Source organism: Siniperca chuatsi, linkage group LG15 (assembly GCF_020085105.1).
Source record: "Siniperca chuatsi isolate FFG_IHB_CAS linkage group LG15, ASM2008510v1, whole genome shotgun sequence".
Taxonomy (NCBI): domain Eukaryota; kingdom Metazoa; phylum Chordata; class Actinopteri; order Centrarchiformes; family Sinipercidae; genus Siniperca; species Siniperca chuatsi.
The window spans coordinates 17,060,235-17,081,770 of NC_058056.1; the positions used below are offsets into that span (position 1 = coordinate 17,060,235).

Below are 21,536 nucleotides of genomic sequence, written 5' to 3' on the forward strand. Positions count from 1 at the left end.
TTGGCTCATTGCTACTTTGTATGGTACATTGCTTCCACGAGTTGTTGATATGCATCCCTCTGAAGTAAAGCCCTGCACGGGCCAAAAACTCCGGCCCTGGGCCAAGACCGACACCAATATCACTTTAAGCTCTTTTTGATGTGCGCTCTCTCTGATACGCACAAAAAACCCACATACTACTAAGAGGGAAATTTATTATACGTCTCAAGCATAACTATCAGTGCCACAAGCAATCATGCCCACAAATATTAATACCGACTCTCCATTACAGAGAAGCATAAGCATGCAGTAGAGAATCTATCCAAGCTACGTGATCCAGCAGCAAATAAGTAAATAAAGATTAACGTCCTACCTTTCTTTGATGTTAAGTAACTTAAGTAACAGAGTACGTTTCAAATAATTCTTCACCCGCAGGCTAATGTTCAATCAAAAAAGCATCCAGCGTCGTCCTCAACTCAACTGTCACATATAATGCACGCAAATAATATGCATGTAATGTAGTGAATAAAATGCGTATGTATAATATTTATAATATAATCAATATAAAATATTTCATACAGTGGCCTGTGTGTGCTTTGTGCGTATATGAGCACAATGAATCGACCCAGTGTGTCAGGGCCTGTTGGGTCCCGACGGGCTTGCAGACTTCTACTCTGAAGTTCCCCCCGTGCCTGTGGCGTGCATGTACTGGTAGAACACAAGATACAAACCCACTAGTCAAAACATTGCTATACAGTGCTGCTAGTGATCAAAAACCCAATAGAGTACCTTTTTAAGTTGCAATGGTTATTGTTACATTTTGCCAGTGATAACCCAAACTCCAGCAGAATGTGCAGTGTGTGATGTCTCGGTGACTAAAATGTTCACACCTTCAAAAACATTCATTCTAACATTTGGCAATGTTTTCTTTTTAGCATTCTCCTGGATGAAGAGGGACATATCAAACTCACAGGTGAGTCTCCTGCTCCTTCCTTTACACTCAGTCTCTCTGTCGGACACACACCCACACTGCCACATACACACACATTCCTCTCCTCTACCTTGTTGACCTTCATTACTCACAATGGGGAAACAGCCTTATCTCGCTGACTCCAGATATCTGCATATGGGCCTGTATTTGTCCCCCAAGTTAATTATTACACTTTATCTTCTCTATCTCTATCTTCATAATCACTGCCATTTATTTACCCCCGGGTCCTGCCACCATTGAACCAAATGTGACCTTATGAGATTATAGAGAAGCAATATCTAGTCACACTGATGACGCTTTAGAGGGACAAATGCCAACAAAGATTAAGTGCTTTAAGCTGAAACATGGGATTCCTGTTGAAGATCGTTCTGCTGCTTTTACACTGAAAACTAAAATAGTGTTTTAATATATTTAATTAACTTCAGTATATTGATACTTAAACATTTTAAAGGGATGTAAAAGAAGTGACAAAGATGCATATTAGTCATATTAGACTGTAAATCATACACTCTGAAGCTGTGTACTAATGTCCTGACTTTGTCTTATGGTGTGTTTTCCAGATTTTGGCTTGTGTAAAGAAGCCATTGATCATGAGAAGAAAGCTTATTCCTTCTGTGGTACTGTGGAGTACATGGCCCCAGAGGTTGTGAACAGGCAGGGACACACCCACAGTGCAGACTGGTGGTCATTTGGAGTACTAATGGTAAGCAGGAAAAAATTAGATTTTAGATTACTTTCAAGCCAACACTCTAAAAATAATGGATTTTTTTCTGTATCCCACAGAGCACATTAACATAAATATTCTGCTGCACTTATGTATGCATGTACTTATAGATTACAGTTGTATGTTCTGTCTTCCAGTTTGAGATGTTGACTGGAGCGCTGCCGTTTCAAGGGAAGGACCGCAAAGAAACTATGAACCTGATTCTGAAGTGAGTATTCTCTATGTGCAAGAACAGTCAACACAGAAGCCCAATTGTCACATACTGTTGCTTTTCGAATGCCTTTCTTGATATCTGGTGAAAAAATTTGAGCTGTGTGCCGTCTGTCTCTCCCTGCAGGGCGCGTCTGGGAATGCCTCAGTTCCTCAGTGCAGAGGCCCAGTCTCTGCTCAGGGCTTTGTTCAAGAGGAACCCTGCCAACAGATTGGGTTAGTATCAATTCATGAACATGACAAATGGTAACCTATACACTCTTTCTCATTAAGAAGGGTAAAGCCTAGCTCTGTGTTTCTTCATATATGTGTGATTGGTCATTGGTTGAGATTCATACTGATAATTCTTGATGTGTTTTTACAGGATCTTGTGCTGATGGTGCAGAGGAGATCAAACGGCATGGTTTCTTCTCTACCATAGACTGGAATGTGAGTGTCTGACAGTCAAGGATATTTTAATACATGCACACAGTCATTTTCATTTAGAACAACCATTAATTGTGGTCTTTGTGGGTAGAAAACCTTTAACTTTATGGTGTGATTAAAAGTCCTTTATTCCTTTCAGAAACTCTTCAGAAGAGAAGTTAAGCCTCCGTTCAGACCGGCGGTGGCACGTCCGGACGACACCTTCTACTTTGACTCTGAGTTCACCTCCCGCACCCCTAAAGGTCAGATATGAACGCTGAATGTTCACCTGGAGCTGTTCTGTTAGTTGACCCCGTGTCTATTTCCTGTCTTGTTTTCCTACCTGAAAGCAGTTCAGTGGAAGTATTATATTTTTCCTCTCTCAGCCTAAAAAACAAATCAATACAGGATGAAAGGAGACATAAATGTGATTACAGCACCATTCAGATGCAATAACACTTTATATTATAGCACTGCACCATAAACAAATACTGTGTTTGAAAGTGTAGCTTATTGCAATCGAACAATGAATATGTACATCTCTAACATTACTTCCAAGGCATATATTTCCCTTTTTTCAATTTTTGACTTTCCTTATTATCTTCCAGACTCCCCTGGCGTGCCCCCTAGTGCCGGAGCTCACCAGCTCTTCAGAGGCTTCAGCTTTATTGCGTCAACTCTATTGGAGGAGGAAGATTCAGTGGAGCCAGTCAAGCCGCCACCGCACCCAGTGGTCCAGGTCAGACTAAGTAGTTGCTTCACTGTTTTTCCTCATTTATACTAACTACCAGGAGATCCAGGTAAAAACATACATTTAAGTCTAAAAAAATCTAGTGATGTCCTTACTTTTACTGTGTTGGATTCATCATTGAATATACAGCAATCTAAAGAAAACACAAATCTCTCAAGAAAGCTATAGCTTTTATATATTTAAGGACAACTGATACAGTTAACTATAGCAGTATAATTGTTCACAAAGGTCAAAGTTCAGTATGTTACATTGCAGTTGTGGTGGTGATAAGAGGGAAAGTAAGACCGATGCAATGTGCAAGATGTGCTTAAGGCAGACAGGGAGAAGAAGGGAGTGAAATGGCCTAACAGAGGTACATGGCTTCACATCCTGTTTCATGCCTGGCAGGAGCAGTAATTACCTGTGTGTGCTAGATTGAGAAAAACAGTTTTACAATGAGAGAGAGAGGAATTTTTTGCCAGAAATAGATTCAATGTCTTCCCGAAAACCACCAACATCCCTCTACCTTGTCAGCTCTGTCAGTCTTCCACACCTTCACTCACCACCGCTCTTCAATCTTTAACTTTTCCTCTGCAGCAATTACATGGGAAGAACCTGCTGTTCAGTGACGGCTATGTATTGAAGGAAGACATCGGCATGGGCTCCTTCTCTGTGTGTAAACGATGTGTCCACAAAGCCACCAACACAGAATATGCTGTCAAGGTATGAACACACACACCCACATATATTAAGAAAAAGAGTCCTGTGACGCGCACCTGAAAGTGCAGCCATAGTACAATGACACACAACAATCACGGCTGTGTCTTTTGTAATATTAGCTCAAACTTTATTTATTAGTCTGAATGAGAATCCTTACTAATTGATTCTCAAATCAAAGAAATTATAGGCACCGAATGTGAATTTGAAAAGAGAAAGAAGTAAGACCATTCATCTGGCCAATCTTGAACAAACGAAAATATGAGCTTCATGTCAATGTTGTTTTTGTGATTGACAGATGATTGACAAGACCAGTACAGACCCCTCTGAGGAGATTGAGATTCTACTTAGATACGGACAGCACCCCAACATCATAACACTGAAGGATGTGAGTATAAAAACTCACACATGTATCACACTATTTTTTGCCTTGGGCATTAAGTGTGTCGAATGTCACAGTTGGTGATATTGTGTGTGTGTGTGTTTCTGTCTCAGGTGTACGACAACAGTAAGCAGGTGTTCCTGGTGACGGAGCTGATGCGTGGAGGAGAGCTGCTGGATCGGATCCTCAAACAGAAGTTCTTTTCGGAGAGAGAGGCCAGTGCTGTGCTTCACACCATCACCAAGACTGTAGAGTACCTGCACTCACAGGGGGTGAGGACAACTAGAAATACTAATACACAGCATGCAACCTGTTAGGGTGTTTATTCCTGTCTGTTTATTGATTTTAGTTTGTATTCACTTTGAAGCTGAACATTTATACAACTACAATTGCCAATGTTGGGTAATTAATAAACCTACTATTAAAACTTACTGAGTATAAAACCTTAGTAATCTTTGGAACATGTTCAGTAGAAATGTCAGTCACTTCTTTCATTGAAGCTATGAAAGCTTTTATTTATTTATTTATTTTTTAAATATTTTATATTTTTTTACAGTTTACAGACAACTAATGAAGCACAGAAAGCCTGGCTTTGTTTGAGCTAAGCATAGAACTTGGCTCCATGTGATCAGTTCATTAAAACTGGTGACAAAGAATCTGCATGAAAATCAGTTTAAACCAATCCTCCCCAGAATTTTACTGTTAAAATCAGTAAAAACTGATTATATCTTATCATACAGTATTCAGTTTTCTGTTGCTTTTCTTTGCTGTGCCCCAGTTATCACTCTTTCTTTTATCACTCCCTCCTATTTTCTTTCATCCTCCAGGTGGTGCACAGAGACCTGAAGCCCAGCAATATCCTCTATGTTGACGAGTCGGGGAATCCAGAGTCCATCAGGATTTGCGACTTTGGCTTCGCTAAGCAATTGCGTGCCAACAACGGCCTGCTGATGACCCCATGCTACACTGCTAACTTTGTAGCTCCTGAGGTGAGCAAAAGTCACTTTTCAGTCAGGGTCAGGACTGGCAGAAGCTGTGCAGAAATGTGCAAAATTTTCTCAGACCCAGACTAAACTGAAAACCCTAAATGATGCTGAATTGAAACATTACAGTGTTAGACATTGGAATTAAATGTGAAATGTGCGTTTCACTCAACTTATAGGTGTTGAAGCGTCAGGGCTATGATGAAGGCTGTGACATCTGGAGTCTGGGAGTCTTGCTGTACACCATGCTGGCTGGGTGAATACCAACACTTGAACCTTTTTCTTGAACAGATTTTTCTTTCCCACTAACCTTCATACTCACTCTGTTATCTGTCTCCTTTTCTTCTACCAGTTTTACTCCATTTGCCAACGGACCTGAGGACACCCCGAATGAGATCCTGAACAGGATAGGCAACGGCCACTTCAGTCTGACTGGAGGCAACTGGGACACTGTTTCTGATGCTGCCAAGGTAGAGCTGCCAATCTGACTGAAAACGCTTTTGCTCATGTTCCTCATAACACCAGTCTTCTTCTGTCCCAATGTCCGTTTCATATTTAATGTGTGATCCTTATAGGACCTTGTGTCCAAGATGCTTCATGTGGATCCCCATCAGAGACTGACTGCCAAGCAGGTCCTCAAACACACCTGGATTGTACAGAGAGACAAACTACCCAACAGCCAGCTCCCACACCATGACCCCAAACTTGTCAAGGTAACAGTGCATTCTCTTAAAATCTTCTCTGTCATTCAAATCATTATATTTAAGTAGGGATGTCTGAGCCATTTAATACTGAATACCTGCTGAGTCCGGATCAGATATTTTATTTTCCTACATGACAGTGCTTGACAATTGAATATTTCAGAATTAAAGGTACCCTGTGGAAGTTTTGACCACTAGCAGTGGAGCAATGGTTTTACAAATGGGTCCCCATCATGTTTGTATTGTGCACGCACTGGAGAACACATGCACGCAGACGACACAATTCTGCCGGCAGTTTCACATTATTTATCGACAATCTGTGGCGGTAACGTGCCAAGAAAGGATTTAAAATAACAAAACAAAAAGGAAATGCATTTTTTTGTTAGACCTCAAGGATACACACAATGCGTTTTGGTGAGAAATATTGAATGTAAACATGACTTTTGTTTGTTTACAAGAAAACTTTACAGGACACCTTTAATTTAGATCGCTGGTGTTCATTCATTTTGAATAGGTAAGAAATTGTGTAAAAATAAAATTAAATAAAAATACAATAAATAATTATTGTACAATAAAGAAAACTGATCAAAATGTTATAATACTAAATCATAAAGCTGTGCCATACCATATTGGTTGTGTTAAAAGTAGCTACTGTTGCTATGTTGCAAAACGATTTAACATTGTAGACACTTAATTTAAAAAGCGCAATGGGGTAAAATAAAGGATTCAAATTTGATCATGCTATAATAACCCCCCAACAGAGTAAACTTAACAATACCTCACACTCACAATTACTTTGGAAATTATTAGTTTGTGGTTATCAGCTTACGGCAAAAACTACATTTACTGTTAAATGGCTTTCTTTTTCATACCTACATTGTGCAATCATCATGCTGCTGTTTGCGTACAGGGTGCGATGGCAGCCACCTATTCTGCCCTGAAGAACTCCCAACCAACTCCAGAGCTCAAGCCCATCGAGAGCTCTTTTCTAGCCCAGAGGCGTGTCAAGAAGCTTCCCTCCACTTCCCTGTAGAGACTCAAAACAACCAATCAGCTCACTGGAGACTGACCAAAACTGCACCTCCTGGCTCCAACCACCCAGTCAGCTTGCTCGGGGACTCGGTGTCAACCTGCCTCTACCAGCCAAGGAACACTGACTGTGGTCCTGCTCCCATCTTGTGACATCAGTTGTCCCGTTCTTGCTATCATCCTCCTTGTTCTGGCTGGTCAGCTGCTGTTAGCCAGTCTCCTTGGACTAGCAAAATATCATGAAGATGGATGGGGGCGATGAGGGCAAAAAAAAAAGGGGGGGGTGCAGGTTTTTGGCAGATGTATTAGTGCTGTGTGAGTGTGTGTGTGTGTGAGAGTGAGTTTGTGCATGACCTGCCACAGAGTCGATGCAGCCATGTTTTCGATTGTGACGATGACAGTTTTCTCTCCTCATCATTGCTGTTATCGGTTGTCATTCAGCTTGCTGCACGCCTGTCTGTCTGCCTGTTTTGTTGTCCGTCTTCTCGTTCTTTTTGTAAAGTTGATGAGCTTTATATTACCGGGTGTGCTGCCAAATCAACCTGTGCCGACAGCACAAAACCACAGTACTGTCCAACTGCTGTTTAAATGTTTTTGAAAGAGCATTATTAATATGAATATTAAACATTTCTGCCATAAATGCCTCTTTGGCTATGGTATAGCCAGAATACGTGGATTCTGGGAAATGTCAAATGCTGATGTTTTTGTTAATGTCAATCTAGGCTTGTATTTTGTTTTACAGAGAGAGTGTGTGTGTGTGTGTGTGTGTGTGTGTGTGTGTGTGTGTGTGTGTCAGTTGTATGACTTGCAGTGTGTGTGTGTGTGTGTGTGTACTGTCTTGCGGGATGCTGCAGGGTCATGTGCATGGTCCAGTGATGTGATGATGTCATGTGGCTTCTTTGTTTCTCTCCTCTCCCTTTTCTCTGCTTGGTCAACCTGCTGGCAACCATTTGAGATGTCTATTATTTTTATTACTACAAAAACTAGTAAACTAGGTGGCTTTCTGTGAAAGAAAACTTGCCCAAGGAACAATGTGGCATGTTAAAAATTAGCTTTGTTTTCTTGAATGGTTTTTTTTTTTTTTTTTTCAGTTTTTTTCCACTGTTTCTTGGATAATGCATATTGAATGCTGTTTTCTGTGTTGGCTGCTTTTGTTGTTGATTGCTTTGTTTTTTTCTTTTTGTCCAAAGAAAGTGGTGAATAAAAATAGTGAAAGATATGCTGAGCACATTACAGTCTGTGGACTTAAGGCTGTACAGGTCTCTCCTTCTGTTTTGAAATTTAAAGGGAAGAAAGGCTGACTGTGACTTTAGTTGAGCACTCTAACACAGCTCTCCACCCTCTTAAAAACTCTGTCAAATCACGGGTTGTTAATATCACACAGATCTGCAATCAGCGTGGAGTATCAGCAGTCTTGTGTTTAACTCTTTCATTCATGATATTTGAATTTCCATTGATTCTGGTGATTATATAACTTGTTTTCATTTTATTGACACTCGATTTGAGACATCCTAAAGAAGAGTAAATGTGTGTCATTGTAAGTAGCTTCATAGGGTAGGTCCTGCTTTCAGCTCGGTGCCTAGGCCTACAGGTGAGGCAGAATGTCTTACATGAATAACACATGATAGCACATGATAACAAACCAAACAGCCTGGACATGTGTACAAGGGAAGACTTGTGTGGCTAAATAATCAATGAACCAGCTGTCTTACCTCAAAATGGATCAAAGTTATATTATAATTCTTGTTTGGTGGAAAAACTCTCCCTTCTTTGACTAAATTTATGGTAAGAAGTTATTGTATGATAAAGATGAAGATTTTTATATCTTACAAATATTAAAAATTCAGTTGCTACAACAAACTGTCTCTCTTGTTCTGTTTTAAGGGCACTCCAATGATTTAGTATTGCACTTCTGTAAAATTAGGGGACTCACAATTCACAGATCACCAGCCAGCTGTCCAGCAGAGGCTGAGATATCCTGACTATTAGTCTATGGGTCAAGCTCCAAAAACACTGGATCCTACACTTAATACATCGCATAATACAACCAATAGATTATTTTCATTAGAACCTCTCTGTTGGTGAACACCCACATCTTTCAAACTCCATGACCTCAGTTTGTAACACACTCTCTGTTAACAAGACTAGAGTATACAGCCATGCTAGCACAGCGGTGCTTCAAGCTAAATGCTAATGTCAGCATGCTAACATGCTCACTGTGTTAATGCTAGCATGTTGATGTTTAGCAGGTATGTGTTTAACATCTTAGTATAACCTGTTGGCCTGCAAACATTTGCTAATTAGCAATAAACACAGTACAGTTTTTCAAGTATTTCGTAAATATTGGATAAACAAATGTTTTAGATGAAATGTTGGGATCAAAATTTTTACACAAAAAGTCAGGAAATCAGTTTTTACAAATGGTCGTCTTGGGGGCCACGGATGTCTGAAACAAATTACATGGCAATCCATCCAACAGTTGCCAAGATATTTCAGTCTGGACCAACTGACCGACAGACCAACATTGCCATCTTTAGAGCCATGCCGAGTATGACTAAAAATGTTAAGACTCAAATCCCCCGAGATATCCCTGAAGACATCTTCAAGGTTATTTCCTTTAGAACGCTCCTACATTATACTAAAGGCTGAGTAGTACTCCTCAAAACTAATAAACCAACCTTTATAGGTAGAGCATGTAAAATACTTTTTCACTATTGTCTTACTCTATGACATGAATCTATGGCTCTATGACTTTTTCTCTTGTAAACCAGGTCTTATTTTGGCAGAGAAAAAGGACATAATGATTGTTTATGTACTAGGAATACACAATTCATTACACCACATCGGCATCTGCGCCGATACTGGCATTAAATGGATCGGCCATGGCATCACTGATCCATATAAATTGTGAACGTCATCATAAAAGCCACTTTGAGTTATATTCATTCAGTCATGACGGGCCACAGACTCAGTGTTTAGTTCCACAGCAATCCCTGACCTCATGTTACATTACATGAATAATATTCCAAGTAGTTCCACGCAGTGAGGTATACAGATTTTAAATTCAGAAAATGAGAGCACTGATATCAGATCGGTACTTGGTATCCACAGATACCCTAAGTTAAAATTGGTATCAGGAGAGAAAAAGTGGGAACAGTGCATCCCTATTATCTACCTGTTTATCTGACCCTTTGCTCCGGCCTTCTTCTGGGCCCACAGCTTAGTGTTTTTCCACTGCTGGTCACTGGAGGGAGATAAAGTGCAAGCTTGTTTTTATGCAAAAGTAAAATGAATCCTGGCCCACCTAGTTGTATGCCTTTCTATCAAAGCACTCAGTACTGAACAAGCTGACTCTTCTTTACTCTTCATTTAAACACTGTGTGGTAACCTACTGATTGAAAATATATATATTTCCTCATAAGCTTCAGATAACTACTGCACAATTTTGTGCCCTCTGATTAAAAAGTACGTGATGGAGTAGTTTGTCTGAATCTGTAAATGCACAAGTCATGTTATATGTAAATTGATTTATATTTATACATGCACAGCTGACACAGCTTACAAAATCTGTATGTAAATGACTTCAGCGCCTCTCCATCTGTCTCTTCTTGCCTGTAGCATTTTGACTGTTATCATTTTCCATCTCTTCCTCATGCTCTCTCTTTCCTCCAATGCTGTAACACCATGAACCATTACAGCAGATTCTGCTTTACAGTATCATATCGTAGTATCACCACATACTTTTACAGCACTCCCTTTCATAACAGTCACACAGTAACTGCTGCTGCTTTGGGGCTGGACAGGATTTATGCTGGAAAGATGTACTGTACACAGTCATGTCCAACTAAAAGCAGTCTTAAATTATTTATACGCTGATACACATTCATACTCTGCTATATTCCCATTGGGCTCTGCTCTCTGTACTTTGACGTCATTGTACCAGTAATTCACACTGCAAAGAATGGCTCTTTTACACACACATACAGACTGACTAACTCAACCTGCAGCAGCAGAACGAGGCTACTGATGTTGATTATACAACAGCGGAAAACTAGCATCATCACCAACATCTGTCTCCTGTCTCAGAAAGGAAGAAAGTGGTGCAGTTTTTATCCAGGACCTGTCTCATCAGTTTACTGCAGCTCTGCTCAAATGGAGGCTGCTCTTGGGTTTTTGTAAGGGTGGGAGTGTGTGTGGGTGTATGTGAGAGTGGATGCAGATCCTTGTCTGATCTGATCCTTGTAAAAGGGATACTGTCCAGGGCTGAATATTTTAATAGAAGTTCCTCTCTATTTGTTTGTGCTTTTGTTTTTCTCTGGCTGATGTGAGTTATAGTTGTGATGTGCTGCTTATAGCATCCCCTGTGGTTTTGTTAAATTACATATGCAAGCACAAAAACCTAAGATTGACACTTCATCTCACTCTTGCTCTATCTACAGCACATGTCTCCAAGGGTAATGTATCATTTTTATAGTAACAAAATAGTCACCCATAATTCATTCTAACCCTGCACACAAACACAATGCTAGCTTTTCCACATACAACACATGCTGCACAATTCATACTGGGGGGAAATTATGTTAGTGTTCCTGTCATCCAGTTACTAGATGCATGTGATTTATGACATGGTACATGCAATGTATATGATGATAGCTGCACCAGCTATGAAGGTTATCCAACACTGATCAACAGCACTGCTTCTACAGAGTCCCAGAAGTGACAAAAGTGTAACTAAATACCTAAATGAAAAGAAAAATGTCCTTTACTGTCTTGTAATCCACCTGTTTCCCATTTATACTCACATGCAACATTTTCTGTTTTGTTCTTGTTGCTTGCACAGTAATGAGAAAAATGTGTCTAAAATACCTGGGCAGTATCTGACACATCATTGATTATTTAGTGTGTCCAATAAGCTCCCAATGCTCCTGAGAAGACTATTTTTTTCAAGCCTCTAGTTCCAAGTGATTTATTTTTGTTGTTGTTGAATATAAACCTCTAATAACACATTTTTTTGGCAACTTGGAAACACGTTGTGAACACACATTGATGTATCATCACCTTTTAAATTGCTATGGCAAACTTGTTAGCAAAGAGTTTCTATTATTTACACATCCAGCAGCAACATTATCATTCATTCAGAGTCATGTTTCTGGCCACCTGGCGAGGGAAAGTCCAATATTCACTCTCTCTTTTTGCTCTGGGTTTGGTCTCTGCCAGCTCCTGAGGGAAATATCTGGCTCTTTAGCTGCTAAACGCTTCACTTTGTTCACCAGCTAGTCGTTAACTGTGTCTGTTTGCTGTTTGTTGCTGAGTAGGTCAATCAAGATCAAGATAACTTTATCATCATTCAGACTATACACAGGACAAGTTTACAGTAGAACGAAATTACGCAGCATCCGGCTCACAATGATAATTGTGAAATACTATAGAACTGACAGAGGTAAGAATAATAAATTAATTATATAAATATACTATAAATAAACATGAGTACATTGCACACATTGAATAAAATTACACATATGGATAAAATTGAACATCTAATAAACAAATTGCACCACATTATTCACTGAACTCAAAGCTGATGATATAATCTTTTCAGTATAACTAATGCCAAGTTGAAGTTGCAACCCTGCTAGCATGCAGTTCTGTTGATACACACACACACCACACAACTCTGAAAGACAAACAGCTGAGGGAAACTCAGAATAATCAGTCATACTACATACTACAGTCATTTTAACCCAAAGCAGACTGGACAAGGTAAAGGCACACAGATGCTCTCACTCCTTCACAAGCACACACACACCAAATACTCACATACCACACAGATTAAAGTAATCTGGAACAGAGGCTAGCGTGAGAGAGATTGTGAGCAGGCTTTCATCACAATTTTAGCTATAAAGAGAGAGGAGAGAGAATAGATGGACGTGGATGGTGGATTAGAGTTAGAGATAATTGTATTTTGGAAGGATCAGGCATTTAAAGTAATCAGATTACATTAATTAGATGTCATTACAAAAAAATTAAATAAATGTTTTCAATAAAAACATTTTAATTTAAAAAAATCTTTCCAGCATTCACACCAATAGTAAAGATTTGAAGAACAATGCTGCTGAATCAGCATTCACACAAATGGTGATGGCAATCTGTGTGTGCATCACAGGCACCATGTGGGATTAGTTTAGAGTGAGTGGTTTTAAACTGCAGGATGTTGTGCAACCACTGGAATCTTCCAAAAATGGGCATCATGTTAAAAAAATACTCCACTGAGGCATCTTGTCTTGATCCCTAAAATCTTACTCACGCAGTCATGTTTATATTGCACAACTGTATAAATCTGAGGGAAACTGTGCAACACGTGCAAGTAAACCTCATAAGGCTGCACCACGTTACCCTTGTTCACATTCCATGTACAGAGTTTGATGCAAATTAATTAATTCTTATCTTTATTCTTATTTAAATGTACATTGTACCTTTGTCTGCATACTTGTCCTTGTATGCTCTTTATTATTCTAATCCTTTTGCAAATGTCTTTCTTTTTTCTGGCTTTTTGAACAGCAGGATAAAGACCTGAAGAGCATCTTTAGGGTTTCCTGTCATTTATTCCTTCTATAGGCACATAAAGTACAACTTCTCCCATTTTTCTTTCTTTTGCTTCTCTGCCTTTGTGTTTGTCTGCCTTTCTCTCTCTTCTCTCTAGAGATCAGTAGATCAGTGAAGCTTAAAACAGGGGAAGAGCAGTCAGTGCTACTGCTAATGCAATGCCAATCCTGAGATAAAAGCAAAGAGCTAAGTGAACACTCAAATATGCAAGCACATAGACACTCACACACATGCATGCACACCTCTGACCTGCTAAAAGCGTCATTGTTTTGATTCACTCTAGCTGAAGGCAGTTATTTAAAACATCACTACTTCTTAGTGCTCCAAGTGCACCAGTGTTACCCTTTTCAGTTGTGTGTGTATGTGTGTGTGTGTGTGTGTGTGTGTGTGTGTGTGTGTGTGTGTGTGTGTGTGTGTGTGTGTGTGTGGTGTATTTGAGTGAACTTATCCTGTGTCTTACTTCATAGTCTTCTTCACTTCTGCAATGATGCTGCAGAAGTCATTTGTCTATACAGAGAGGGTAAGTTTGGCTGTTAATGGAATGAATATTACAGCAAGCAGAAGAAGGAGGAAAAAAAATCATGTATTATATCATGATAATGTAACTACTTACTATCAGATCAGTCATGTCAAAATTGGTAAAATACAAGTCATTATTGCTGCAACAATTCTTAATTGAAACATGAGTTCAGGTTTCACTTTTTCATATTGCAGTACTGCCATAACACGATAACTGAACAAGTGAAGACAGGTGTACCTGTTCACTTTATAGGCCACAGAACAGGTAACAAATTAACATTCAGGATTATACACATCACAACAGCTTTAATTTGGGTTAATGCTCTGAAAAATTGAACTCCTGAGATCACGGGGCTCTGTCAGTCTAGAGATTGCCTTTTCAGTTCACCCTTTGTTTTTCCACTTAAATACTGCTTAAATAGAAACTTTAATTTGGGCACCTTTGCATAGGTGTTTAGATAATTTGATGCTTGCTTTATTTCTTATAAATGAATACATCTAAATTTAAGTAACTGAATTTGAGAGCACAGGGCAGGAGGACAAGCATACAGAGGGCTACACACTGCAGTATTTGCAGTGGGAGAATGTTTGTATAAGCTTGGTATGATTTCTTGGTACCACACTTCAACTCAACTATCATCAACTAACATCTTTTTTCCCCTAAGCCACCAAATTTGCTGCAAACAACAGTTTATTAGCAACAGTGAGTCTTCTTTGCTTGCCATTTGAGTACTGTCTAACATATGTACATATATGTCAACAGTAACCTATTGTTACCTATTTCAAATAGGTCAAAAGAGGGAGAGAATGAGAGAGAGAATGAGTACCGGGAAAGGGTGAAAATGCTGAGCAGCAAGGTGATAAAAGGGAGAGAGAAATTGGAGCATCACCCCTCCCTCCTGCATTTGCCATCTGATGTGGAGACGGTGTTGCTAGGGGCAACCATCCGAGCAAGAGAAAGGGAGAGAGAGGGAAATCTAGAGACCAGCTGGTAAGAGGGATGGCAGCAGAGAGGCACGGAGGACACGGAATGAACCAAACAGCATCAGCAAAGGGTAGAGAGACCTGATACTTCTGCATGTCTTGCCTCACTCCGCCTCGCTTGACTGATGATGACGACGAAGCAAAACAATCAAGCAGAGGACACAACAGCCTGCCAGCATCAGCAGCAAAGAAGCAGGCTGCCCAGTCATCAGCTGACGTGCTCATGAGTTCAGCAGCCAATGAGCTGCCAGGAGGCTCCTCCCGAGCACAACCACTCAGATGCAGAGACGGCACAAGCCTGGCTCAGTTGTCTTATTAATGAATGGAGCAGTTCCCAGGCTGGATCACTGCACATCTCCGCACTCTCCGCTCGGCTGCTCTCTCCTCTGACACAGGAAGACCGCGAAAAACATCAACATTGACAACAAGGACAGCAGCAGTACAGGAAGAGTTAAACAGTGGCCATGAATGGACGGCAAAGAAACACAGACAACCATGATGAGGACACAACCGAGGACATGGCAGCACCTATTAAGAACAAGGACCCACATCCTGATCTCCACCCACCGGATTCACCCTCTCCATCGTCATCTTCTCCCCCTCTTCCTCCATTAGCCATGCCACCTTCTACATCTGCCTCCGCTCTCCTGGCACTGGCCTCTCCAGCCACCAGGCGCTCCATTTCAATGGGAGACTTCCGTAGGGTGACAGGGGCTCTGCTAACTGGCTCTGAACCGCCATCCACCTCTGCCACGGCCCCCTCCTCCAAGCTCGTCACCCCCAGCTCCAGCATGGAGTTCGAGGCAGCTCGACGGCGCCTCCTGGAGGTGGAGGAGCGTCAACGTGTCATCAGAGAGATGGAGCGCCGGCTGGAGGAGCTCAGGGAGGTGTTTGTGCGCTCAGAGCAGGAGGTGGTGGTTCACGGGGAGCTGGTTTCGCGAATATCTAGTGCTGCCCAGCAGGGGGAGCTGTACGTGGCAGAGAACAGCCAACGGCTGAAGAAAGGCCTGAGGTTCAAGAAACATCGACCTACCATCGTCTTCTCCTCCATGCTGGGACTCCGAACGTGCCTCCCCTGGCCTGTGAAGCTCAAATAGGACAATAGAGGCTTGCATCTCCACCATTGCTTTAGAAATGTGCTTTACATAAATGGGAGGATAGATTTCCATTCTTTAGCTATCACTAATTGACACGGCTGCTCTCCAGTTTCCACCTCTCTGCTCTTGTATCCTGAGGCTGGTCCTCCAGGTCTTTAGAGTGCCTACAATAATCACAAATGCTAGTAAGAAGCTTCCGGTTTAGTGCATTTCCAGAAATTCTCTGGCTAGCAAACCAATCAAGCCAGTACCAATGCAGTGTGCACAGGATGTCATTGTATCTTCATTATTTTCAAAGATACTTTGCTGCTTGCAGTTTGGTGCAGTATGAACTTGAATAGGAGAGATTGTTTATTGATATAGACTCCATGATGCATGGATGAGTCATTTTTCAGGTGATGTGGGAGGAGAGGTTGTTAGGTGACAAGAGCTTTGCCGTACATCTGTAAACTAAACCAATAAGGATTATGTAATGTAAACCTTTTCAGAGGAAGAAGAGGAAGAGAGGGGTAAGAGGGAAAGAAATAGAGGAGAAGAGACAGAAGAAAGCACCGAACAATCTGCCTCTCCAACATGTCACGACAGAAGGGAAGGGCAGTGAAAGAGAATCAGAGGTTAAGCTATGATAGGGATTGCTGCACTGTTACATAAAACCAAGGATGCAGTAATGAGGCAGGGAATGGAAAAGAGTCTGAAAAAGAGAAAACGCACAAAGTGTGGAATTGTGATGGCTGAGACATACACAGAAAATGTGCCTTGGCTTCTCTGTGACCACTCGTCCACCACCACAACTTCTGTTTTTGGCAGCATAAATGAGGAAATGCAAGAGAGCGGGAGAGGAGTTCATGCTGGGACGATTCCACCTGTGGCCTCTTTTTATCCAGTCACCTAGCAACCACTCATCTCTCGATCATAAATCTGCTTCCACAAACCTACAGAATGTATCCAGCAGAGCACTGTAATTACAACACTACTAGAGGTCCCCTGAAGGGTTTAGGAACGAATATTTCTGCTGCATTTATTTAAAATAAATTAGAACTGGCTATATAGTCAAACATATTATTGATACAAGCTGTTGTTGAACCTGCTAATTTATTTGATGATTAGAGGTTGCACTTAAGTTAAGCCATGCATGCATTAGCAAGGAGAGCTAAGGTAGGCCCTCACTGTTTGCTGATTGTGTCTTAGAATGACACAAGTATAGTGTATTGTGTGCACAATAACAGCTTCACTGGTATCATAATCAGCTTTTTTGTGGCACATAGGGAAGTTAGGCAATACATCTTCATTTAGGGTTTGTATGTCAAAGCCAAAACAATTTGTTTAGTTAATTTGATATATCAATTAGTATTTGTTTTGTGATCCTTCGCATGCACAGCAGTATCTTTGTCCCATATGCAGTGGATGACCTGGTTTCTACGTATAGATGACACTCATTTTTTGGCCTAATTCTTCTCTTCCTTTCTCCCATTTCTCTTCTCTCTGGATTAGCAATGACTAAGTATCTCTTGTAGTCATCTATCCCCCAAATCCCTTGCTTCAGCTGTATGTGTGTGCGTAGAAAGCACCGCCAACACACCAGGGATATCTATTTTTGGCATTCGAAGGTTATGGCAGAGAGGCAGGCATTCAATCTCAGCGCAGCATTCGTTGGAAAAAAGCATATATTGAGATGTCAGTGCATGTGAGTATGCGTCTAAGTGTGCTACTTTCCAAAAGAAGGAAAATTGTGCTTTGTTTGCTCTCCTATCATAAATGACTTCAACGAAGAACAAAGCAAGGCTGTTTCCAAGAGAAGCATATGGTTTGACTGTATAATTGCTTAGGTTTCCATAAAGTCATCATGTGTACTTAGATATTCCACTTTTAATTGCTCCCTAATTTCAAAGATACACATGACTGGGACATGTTCCTGCATCATTTGAGATGCATTAGAAATGTCTCTGTCAAGTCAAGGGTGGCAGGAAAAGGCATTGATGTACTGCTCTTTAGAGGCAAAGTGAGAAGAAAAACGTGATGCATGTGGACTAGATGTGAAGACTAAATGCATGAGTTTAATAATGTAGGTTGATGCAAATCAAATAGAATGAAGACACAGGTTAGCTTTGGTTATTTTCTAATTTTGATTACAAGGGCTTAAATGATCAGTTTGTCTGATTGGGAACACAGTTAAAGGGGCACTCCACCGATTTTACAGTTTAGTTATGGAGAGGACCACTCAGCCTGTGAAAACAGGTATATAATGTCCTCTGTGGAGTCCTCAGGAAGGAATGTCTGAAAAAAGAAGGTCTAATGAAAGATAATATCCAGTAGTATTATGGGAAAGCGTTTCTGGAGCTTGACCTATACAGTGACTAAAATTCTGGATATCTGCTGCTTCAGTTTTGACGATTCTTTTTTTAATCTGTCCCTTGTGAGTCCTCCAACTTCATGCAAGTGCAGTACTAAATCGCTGGAGTGCCCCTTTAAACAAAGAAAATGTTACAGATTCAGTGTAGCCATGATGACCTTATCATCGAATGTTGACTAACTATATAAGCATTCCACATGAAGTACTGCGTGCTTTTTAGTGCACATCAATACCAAACAATGTTCAGCTAAGCCAGTTGTTAGTAGGATGCTTGTGCAGAATAAAAGGGTCTAGTAGGCCTTAAACATGTATTCATGGTCCTATGTTTATAGCTAGAGTTATAACTGAATATACAGCTGGCCTATATATTGCTTTTGATATGACTTATGCAGTATTTGTGCATTGGCATTGAGAATAACCATACTGATGAAGGCGATGGTAAACAGGCGAACTCATGACCATCATAGACCTCATCCAGAAACATCAATATCTGGGCAGAAGAAGAAAAAGCAACTCATGCACTGTTGTGGGACTGCACCTTTTGCGTTTTTCTTTGAATGAAAAAGATAACTACGTTTCCCAAAGATCTCTGGGCCCACTTGCAGAATGAATGTAATATTAATTGTTACTGAAGTGTTTTTTTCCCCTCAACAATGAATACACAGTATAATCATATCTATCTTGTTTGAACCTGTGCTTGGCAATAACTTTTGATACAAGAGATTTAAACACAAACAAATGTTTGGAGAACTGGAAACTATGACTAACTACAATTACAGCTCTCACAGCCCTTTACTGACACAAATGCTGGCCAAGCACAGGTCCAAAAACCTTTTCTGATGTTTATTTATCCTTTGAATGTTTTAATATTTTGTGTTTGTTTATGTGATGTGGTGTACAGTATGTATTTATGTTGAATAAGCACTTTTTGTTTTCCTTAAATCAGGTGTTTGTTACCATTATTTTTCAGGATTGAGAGCTGTATATTCTACTTTAGTGTGAATGTAAAGTAAAAGTTTACTTGGAAAATGTTATATGCTTAATAGTAACAGCAGGTTTGGACTCAGTTTGCTTTCAGTTCCAAATGTTAAATAAACCAGCTTAACCAGCATAATTACAGAGCCTTAATTCTAATAATTTCTGACAGATTTATGGTTATGAGACCATGTTCACAGGAAAGATTCCACTTTCCAAATTTAATTGAAAACCTGCTGGATTGGAAGTTAGTTGTCCCCAAACCTTGCTGATGTACTAGCACTGCTTCTGAAAAGGCTTTTGCTTTGTGCTACAAAGTGAAAGAATGAATGTTGTGCTGTGTTTAATGCTTAAATTTGCTACCACTTATTTAATTTTCTTCACACTATCTATTTACTTGAGCACAGAGCTACAATGTACAAGACTAGTAAATATTAAAAGATATATTTCATTTTAAGCATTATCAGGTTTTGTAAAATATGCTGAATTATTAGAATAAATGGACTAAATGAATTTTTTCATGTCTCAGACTGGAGAGAAAATCCTAAATAGGCTACAGTCTCTCTTTGGGATTCGGCTGGAAACTGCTAACATAAAGTGTTTCAGGTGGTATCTCTAAATATTACATCCTTTGCAGTTGCATGGGAGGTCTAGGAAGTAAATGGGGTCACATTGCTGCACCATACAGCAGCACAGCAGTGTAGTGCCAGATCAGCAGAAAACTGCTCTTTGACGTAACAAGATGCTGCAGGCCAGAAAGAAACAAACTGTGAAAAAGCTACATTAAGTATATACAGTCATATAGTGTCATTCAGTCATTCGTTTGTCCATCAGAGCCCTTTCTCAGCTGATTATTTGGTTTAATGGAGGTTAGATAACCCTGTGTTCAGATGGAAAGGGCAGAATTACTGGAAATATATCCCACTTCCAAGTGCTCATTATTGCAAGCCAGGATTTGTGAAGTTACATTAAGCTGATGTTTTTGCTGTTGCTCACTTAATGAAAGGCATTACCCATGTAGATGGCTTTTAGACACGCAGATCTGAATATCTAGGGTATTAGAAAGTTAGAACATCCTCTATTTTATTTTCAGAGATTACAGACCCTGATGCATACAAACTACTACAAAATACTTATACAAAACGTGCTAATAATATGGACCCAAGCCACATTTCTCTTCCACCCGAGAACCATATAAACCCAGAGATTAGTGCAGGCTTTACTCTGCATTTCATGGATTACTATTATATTTCACAACATGTACATTACATTAAATTATATTTGTGTGTACCGTGTAAAACATAAAATGGATGCGCGCATTAGCGAATGAATACATTTAGGCTACTATACAGTATGTTTTAGAAGTAACACTTTACTGAAAGTGCTTTTTGTATGCATTAGTACACTTCGTCAGGCCTAATGGTGGGAAATGGGTGTGTATGGGCTACCCAGTTGGCAGAGCAGAATAGGCCGTGGTATTGTTATCATGGCTGTTAGCGTGGTGGCCTGTTATGTAAGTGACAGGTTGGAATTTCATCATCCTGGCTCTGGGATGGAGGATCAGGGCTAAGTAATGTCCGGATGGAGACAAAATGAGGCTGGAAGGATGGAGAGCTGCAGGGAAAACTGCCAAGAGAGACGGATGGAGAGATTTAGCTTTAGGGAGGCCTAAAGGGTAGAAGGAGGAAAAAAGCTATGGAGCTGCCAGAAATGGCAGGAGGAAGTGAAAATGCAACTGTCAAAATGTATATACATGGGTTCCATTTGTTAAATTTTATTCAATTTCAATTCAGAAATGTTTTATCCTTTATTTACCCATGGTTACCCACTGAGATGCCTTGCTCACACTCACGCATTTTTGTAACTGAACTACAGATACTATCACATTGAAAGTTTCTTTTACTGTAGACCAGAACTTAAAGAGATAATAGTGTTTCTTGTGAGCATAAGGAAAGATAACACTGGGAAGATATTTTAATTGGCCATAGCTCTCAAATAAAATTTGTTTCAAAAATGTAATAATCTTTTGATGATTTGTATGTAATTAAAGCTAAATAATGGTCCCATTGATGTCTATGGACTGTGAATTATTGGATTTCCAGTAACAAAAACTAGTATATATGTGGAATTACAGTCACCACAACATTTTGCATAATT

The 21,536-nt window shown here is 40.1% G+C and overlaps 2 protein-coding genes across 11 annotated transcripts in view; both read left to right on the forward strand.

Annotated features, from left to right (window-relative positions):
* Positions 1–8,711, forward strand: part of rps6ka1 (ribosomal protein S6 kinase a, polypeptide 1) — a 51,183-nt gene extending 42,472 nt beyond the window's left edge. For all 10 annotated transcript variants that reach the window (XM_044166943.1, XM_044166946.1, XM_044166942.1 and 7 more), the window contains 15 exons: positions 915–952; positions 1,531–1,673; positions 1,832–1,902; positions 2,032–2,120; positions 2,269–2,333; positions 2,470–2,572; positions 2,918–3,048; positions 3,637–3,762; positions 4,055–4,144; positions 4,252–4,410; positions 4,966–5,127; positions 5,301–5,377; positions 5,474–5,591; positions 5,697–5,834; positions 6,733–8,711. In XM_044166943.1, the coding sequence (XP_044022878.1) occupies positions 915–952; positions 1,531–1,673; positions 1,832–1,902; positions 2,032–2,120; positions 2,269–2,333; positions 2,470–2,572; positions 2,918–3,048; positions 3,637–3,762; positions 4,055–4,144; positions 4,252–4,410; positions 4,966–5,127; positions 5,301–5,377; positions 5,474–5,591; positions 5,697–5,834; positions 6,733–6,855 (1,633 nt within the window). In that variant the 3' untranslated portion in view covers positions 6,856–8,711. The remainder of the gene's footprint in view (positions 1–914; positions 953–1,530; positions 1,674–1,831; positions 1,903–2,031; positions 2,121–2,268; positions 2,334–2,469; positions 2,573–2,917; positions 3,049–3,636; positions 3,763–4,054; positions 4,145–4,251; positions 4,411–4,965; positions 5,128–5,300; positions 5,378–5,473; positions 5,592–5,696; positions 5,835–6,732) is intronic.
* A 6,083-nt stretch (positions 8,712–14,794) lies between these two features.
* LOC122861905 (syntaxin-4-like) lies at positions 14,795–21,445 on the forward strand. Its single transcript, XM_044166957.1, has one exon. The coding sequence runs from the start codon at positions 15,422–15,424 to the stop codon at positions 16,052–16,054; it is 633 nt and encodes a 210-aa protein (XP_044022892.1). The 5' UTR covers positions 14,795–15,421; the 3' UTR covers positions 16,055–21,445.
* The last annotated feature ends 91 nt before the right edge of the window (positions 21,446–21,536 follow it).

Excerpts from the sequence above, each read along its gene's own strand:
- LOC122861905 (XM_044166957.1), top strand. The coding sequence starts at position 15,422 with ATGAATGGACGGCAAAGAAACACAGACAACCATGATGAGGACACAACC.